General features: G+C 43.0%; 1 protein-coding gene across 1 annotated transcript; it reads right to left on the bottom strand.

Annotated features, from left to right (window-relative positions):
- C11H6orf141 (chromosome 11 C6orf141 homolog) lies at window positions 1-709 on the bottom strand. Its single transcript, XM_051152574.1, has one exon. The coding sequence runs from the start codon at window positions 619-621 to the stop codon at window positions 85-87; it is 537 nt and encodes a 178-aa protein (XP_051008531.1). The 5' UTR covers window positions 622-709; the 3' UTR covers window positions 1-84.
- Window positions 710-7006: the final 6297 nt, after the last annotated feature.

The raw sequence follows: 7006 nt of genomic DNA, 5'->3' as shown, positions 1-7006 counted from the left end.
GTCCTTGGCGCGAAAAATTATCTTCCCTCAGCGACACCGGGTACATCCGGGTTTGCCTGGGGTCCCGGTGCCCCACAAGCTGTGTCACTCCCTCGGGGTGCGAAAGGTGACTGCGGTCACAGAGCGCTCCTCGGTCCTCGTGGTCATTTGCCCCTTGGTCCACGCGGTCCGCAGCACCTCCTGCGTCGCCTGGTAATCCACGACCCGCACCAAAACGGACCTGGGTGTGGCTTCGGGGTCCCTGGGCTTGGATCCCGGGGCAGTGGCAATGCGCCTGCGGGAAAGCTTGCGTTCCGGTTCGGAATCCCGGTGGTCTTCAATCCTCGCGGGAAGGCCTTCGCTGTCTACTAGCTCTGCGTTAACAGGGTCCGCTTGTGTTCCCAACCACCTCTCAGGGTGCAGAAGGAAGAGTACTTTCTCTCTGACCCAGGACTGGCAATCCAAATTCCCTCGAGTCTGCGATCGTAAGTCCCCACCTGGTTGTAATAGGTCCCTATCCGTCCTCGCCGGCGCCGGATTCGGGGCGCCGGAGTCTAAGGGTGGCCCACACCCCACCCCGCGCGGAGAGCACCCGGCGCACCCCCGGGGTCTCCGGGCCTCCATTCTGGTGAAGTCATCCATGAGTCCTTGTTTCTCCAGTTCTCGCAGGAAAACTCCAGCTACGCTAAGAAAAACCAAAGTCGGTTCAGGCACTGGGTGTGGCCTGAGCGAGTCACAAACCAGAGGAGCAGCCTGCGGCCATAATCATTGCGAATTCCGTTCAGGCCTCCTCTCTTCTTTTAGACCTTTAGCCCTCATGGTTCTCCACCCACTCAAACACAGTCCTACTTCCTGTATTTCCTGGCCTTGACTTTAGCCGTGATTCTTTTATGGTGTATTTGGCTCCAGCCCCAAGGTCTGCATCTCCCTGCGTACTCATCCTTTTTCTCTAAAATTGAAAAGAGAGACACTCATACTGTGACCTTCTCAAATTCTCAAAACACTATTCCTTATTTCCTTTCCGTGCGTGTTCCAGCAGAGAGAAACAATGAGCTTAGTTTTTTGTTTGGTTGTTTGGTTGCTTGGGTTTTTGAGACGGGCTCTCTCTATGTAGCCTTAGCTGCCCTGGACTCACTTTGGAGACCAGGCTTGGTGCAAACTCACTGTGATCCACCTGCCTCTGTCTCCCTGAGTGCTGGGATTACAGACATGGAGCACCACTCCCGCCTGTAACCTTGGTCTTTATTTTTATTTTTTTAAACCAGAGTTTCAACGTGCACCACAGACTGTCCTGTACTCTGTAGACGAGGCCTCACACTCAGAGATCTGACCACCTCTGCCTCCAGAGTGTTTGCATTAAAGGCTTGCATCACCACTGCCCAGTGAAAATTTGTTTTTTAAGCATCTGATTTAATCAAATTCTTCCTAAAAGAATATTTATTCATTTGAGAAATGGCCTCATGCTGTAGCCCCGGAACTCCTTAGCAATATCCCCCACCTCTCCCCTGCCCCTCAAGCCCTCAGCTTCCCGTGTGCTTTTCAAGATTTGCTGTCCTCTTAAAATCCTCCCCTACTTTACTGTACTCCAGGGCTACAGAAAGCCCACCACAGGGTGAGGCTGGATCAGTTAAGGTCTTAGAGAACAGCGATTTTAGTTAGTTTGTGCTTTTCCTTTGGAATGCCGCGATATGTGGGGACATCGGTCACTGCTCTCTGTATTTTGGTTGTTATCAATTATCTCAGAAAGAAGCCTAGCGGCTCTGACTTGAAACAAACTTCTAGAAAAGAACCGAAACAAATAAGAACAAATCTCTAAAAGGTGCTTCAGAACTTATGTTCTTGTGCCTCTGTAGATTCCACTCCATTCAGCCATCTTCTCCTCTTTTAATCCCACAGATAATACATGCATACCTATGTTCCTCTGTGTGCATATATGACTAAGTGTGTGGGCACCATGCTCAGAGGCTATGTCACAACACTCTATGACTGAAGTTCATGGAGAACATTAGCTAATAGGAGAAAAGATTCATATGTGTAAATTCTAGTTCTTCCTTGGTAATAGCTGTTTGTTTTACTCTAAAATACTGTTTTGTTGTCTGGTTTATCAAAACGGCCACCATTGTGAGAATTTCTGCTCTTACCTTTGGTATCACCATGGGCTTGTGGTGTTCCCAATTCTCCACTGCTATCTAATACCAGCAATTTCATTCTACAAGAGCTAAATTGTAACTATTCCACCCCCCACCCCCACCTCGTGGCCTAGCACCTGGGAATCAGGCCTCACCCTGAGCACTGTGAGCTACCGATGATGGAGAAATGTGACCTTGGGACCCTTGATCTCAAGGTTGGTCTATTCTTGGCCAGAAGCAAGTAGTGCCTGGACTGACCCATGGGCATGGAACTCAGACCACCTCTAGACACTGAACAGTGTATAGATGGAGTAGGTTTTATTTAGGAACATATAGTTACATACATATATGCATGCAGCAACAGTTAGTGAGAAAAGAGGCCATGAATTTGTAAGCAAGCATGCAAGGGTATACAGGATGTTTTGGAGGCAGGAGAGGAAAAGGTGAAATTATGTGTTCATATTATAATATATTTTATTTTATTTTAGAAACAAGTCAAAAACACAAGTCATGAACTTGAGAAAGGTTGGTAGACATGGGCAAGAGGTAGACATGCAAGGGAGTTCAGACACTGTGTGCGTGTATTACATTGTCAAACATTCCAGGGTCGTTTTGCTCCTTTGAAGCAACAAGCAGAACATTGTTCCTTCTTTTTCGGGAAAAATTGGAAGAATTCTCACAGAGGTGTCTGTGTCTGAAGGAAATATAATGTATGTATGTCACAAGATTGTCCCTTCAAAGTGGTTTTCTAGCCTCAGGATAAGATGAAAAATTAAAATGTGGAATGGAAATTGGAGGAAACAGTTTGCTAAGGAATGAGGCAGACACACCCCTTATACAGCGCCTGCCTTTTTAAATGAGAGGAAATTATGTATCAATGCATATAAGACCATGAATGGGAAACATGGAACACAAGTCAGCAGATTTCCTCTGGGATGGTGTTTGCTGTGGGATGGACGGCTATGTAACCTCCAGATGGGAATGTTTTCTCATGGCAGAGAAGAGGGGCGTCCATGATATTCAGGGAGTAAACAAAACTTAGGAGGTTCAGGAAGCTACTGAAAAGTAGGCGATTCTGAAGCGCCCCTAGAGTTATATACCCAGCAGCAGCTGCTGTGGGGGGAACAGCAACTTGACAGTTGTGCAGAGATCTGCTAGAATGCAGTTTGGTGAGTCATCACTCATGCTGGGTGGGCTTTCCATCCACGTAGATCCCTTTGGGTTACCTATCCTCTTGTAAATAACCCCACTAAATTCACAAGTTAACTGAAGTAGATTTAAATGGCATCATGTTTTTGGCTTGTCATCCATGCCCCTTCTGGGCTGAGTGTACACTTGTTCAGTCTCCCTTCCATAAGTCACACAACACTGTGTTTTAATGTATCAAAGTGATTTATAAAATGTATAAACCTACTGGCCTTTCTCTCTATGTTACTTATGAAAGCTACCAGCATGGTGGCCAATGAGGATTGGTGAGTCAATCTATACTGAGCTATACTGAACACTGATGGTGAAACTCCCATTTGCACTATATCCTCAAAACCCAAAAGAAGATTTTTGTTAATTCACTGTGAAAAGCTACACCCATAAAGTCTCACTAGCATGACTACCCAAACATGAGCCAACCAAGGATAACACCAAAGGGGAAGCCAAAGTGAATGAGGGAAAAGCCCATGAGGCCTCAACCATGCACAAGAACTATAGGCAACTGAAGAAGGCCTGGAGTGGGAGAAATAGCCTTCCTCAGGGAGAGTACACCAGTTGGTCATCCCTCCCTCACCAAATGGTCAGGACAGGAAACATACACAGAAGTAAAACGTTATGCAGACTGAGCAGGTTATATTTAGGAATCTATCTATCTATCTATCTATCTATCTATCTATCTATCTTTCTATCTTTCTTATCTATCTACCTATTTATCTATCATATATTTATCTATCTAGCTATGATCTATCTATATCTATGTACATACATACATACATACATACATACATACATACATAAATACATACTTGCATGAAATAAGCACAAATGAAAAATATAGGCCATAAATTTGAAAAAGACCAAGAAGGGTCTATGAGAAAGTTTGTAGGGATAAAAGGGAAGGGAGAAGTATTATAATGACAAAAATAAAAAATAAAAACTACAATCACTTTTTTCTCCCCTGTAGTATAAGTGTATGCTTTTGTTGGTGGCTTTATTTTATGGGTTAGACTCAGAATTATCTCTCTTTTCCCTCTGCCTCTCTCTCCACATGTATGCCTAAGGGCGTGTGTGTGTGTGTGTGTGTGTGTGTGTGTGTGTGTGTGTGTGTGTGTGTGTGTGTGTGTACTGGGAAAGGCATGCAAGGCCGTGAACACTGAACATTATAAATAAGCACTCCATCACTGAGCAACCTCCCTGGCCTTCTGGAGTTTCAGTAGGTTTCACAAACTTAGAATACAGCATTCTTGTCAGCTTTTCTAATTCTACTTCCTCTAAATATACCGTCTGTGTGCAGCCTCCTGTCTTAATTTACACCCACATTAATATTTCAGCTTTCTTCCCTTATCAGACCTAACATCCGAGAGTTGAAAAACTGGTCAAGCAACCAGTTCTCAGCTTATGGGAAAGTAGCTGCAGCCCTTTCAGCAGCCAGGAAGTGATGAGCTTAATGGAATGCAGTCAATCAAGCATTCACAGAGCAAAACCTCTACCCATCTCCAGCTGCCTTGTAGCCAAAATGTTCAAGTTACACATGAGATTAAAATTCCTCAGTGCACCTCAAACTCAACTGGACACTGGAATAATTCTAGGAAAGTGTTTTAAAGAGATGTTATCTGACCTACCCTGAAAGATTTTACCATAACTGTGCTGGAGTGTGGCTAGGGCATATGTTGACATCTTTCCAGATGGTTCTAGTAGCCACTACATTGCAGAATCATTGGATTAGATTATCTTTAAGGCAACACTAAATGAAGAAAAAAATAATAAAACATTGAAAATTTTCACTGAACACTGATAAAACATAAAAAGTACTTTGTGTTCAGTAAAATATGCTTAAGTGGAACCACATCTGAGGAACTTTTAAGATTGTCCTCAGGCCTCCTTATACATAAGAATGTACACACACGCATACACACACACACACAAGAAATCAATGAATAAATAAGTAAAAATACAGAGAACAACCAATGCTGATTACCCACACAGTGAAATACTGCGGGCAATAACAAGAAACGAATCATGGGCTCACAATGTAGTATTATGAAGAAAAGGACATGCAGTGTGCAGTTTCACTTATGTGAGATTACGGAAACTGCCAGTAACCCGAGGTGACAGAATGCATATCTGCTGCTTCCTAGAGGTCCAGTGAGACAGGAACATGAAGGAGAGCTCAACATGTCCATTATATTTCTTATTGTGATGTCAAAACCTTAGCAAATTGCATGCACTGCAGATGTGCAAGCAAAGGTGACTGAATTTTATTATGATGGTTCATTTTCTTTGGCATTATTTTGGTGTTGTCATTTGAGTAAATTTTACAAAGCACATATACTTCATTTTAATAGTATAGAATGTACATTTAGGACTGCAGCTTAATATGCAGAAGTTAGAGTAAACAAAAGTCAGCAAGAGGTAAAAAAAAAAAAAAAAAGTAGATGAAAGCTAGAGTAGTTGAGAAAGCCTTTTGGACAAAGTAGAATTCTACCCATTTTGGTTCGGGGACTTTGGCTGGAAGCTGTGGAAACTAACAGCGGTGGGCTGAGTGCATACCTCCTAGACAAACGAATTGAAAATGAAATTCCAAATGTTACTGAAACAGATCTTTAGTAGGTAATAAAGGTACCATGCAGCCATAAGGGGACTGTATCAGACAGGAAGAAAAAGGGAGATGGATTTCGTCTTTTGCCACTGGAGGACATTGCTGGGGGGGGGGGGGTGGGGGTGGGGGAATATCCATAAGGCAGAAAGAGAACCTTCAGCAGCCCCGCCTTGGACTATGTTAGCACCCAGCCTGTAGAGCCCCCAACTCCCAACTTACATTTGTCCTTATTTATCCCACCCACTTTATAGTTCTTTGATATGACAGTCCGACCAAGTGCACCAACCCAAACCTGCTTAAGGAGAACAGGCTTTGTTGTAAGAATTTAAAATAAGCAGGAGGAAAATATACTACAAATGGATGGCAAGCTGGTTCTGCAGTCTTAGCAGGCTCCATGTCTCAGCTGAATGAAAAATTCTTGTCACTAGGACTTGATGCATTTACTCTGTAATTAAAACCCTACTCTGAACCAAACTGGATCTGCTTACACAACCTTATTCTTATTGTTTAATATTATCTATTTATTATATTTATGATCATCATCATCATTATTATTAACAACGAAACAAAAGATACATTTAAAAATTTTTCTAGGGACCACTGTTCGGATAGTTTAAATTTAAAAAATATATATATATATTTTACAATTATATGTTTGTACATGTCTATGTGTGGATATGGCCACATGAATAAAAATACCTTTAGAAACCAGAATAAGTCATTGGATGCCATGTAGCTAGAGTTACAAGTAGTTGTGAGCGGCACACTCCTAAGCGAATGCTGGGAATCAACTTCTGCTAGAGTGTTAAGTGCTCTTAAGCACTGAGTCTTCTCTTCAATGCACTGTCTCTTAGAAAAGGAAACAGAGTTAATGGAGTAAGAAAGCTGCAAAATCTGTATTAATTTCCAACATCTTTCACTGCCTCAAAGGTTGAAGGCTTAGTCACTGGCTGGTGGATGTATTCGAGAATGCCCGGGAAAACTTTTGGAGGAGAGTCTAACTGGAGAAAGTATGTCACTGAGGTCATACCATTGCATCACATCCTGTTCCGGCTCTGAGCTGTCTTCTGCTTCCTAACTGCCATGAGGTACG

Source organism: Acomys russatus, chromosome 11, assembly GCF_903995435.1.
Source record: "Acomys russatus chromosome 11, mAcoRus1.1, whole genome shotgun sequence".
NCBI classification, from domain to species: domain Eukaryota; kingdom Metazoa; phylum Chordata; class Mammalia; order Rodentia; family Muridae; genus Acomys; species Acomys russatus.
This window is presented reverse-complemented; position numbering and strand designations above follow the sequence as displayed.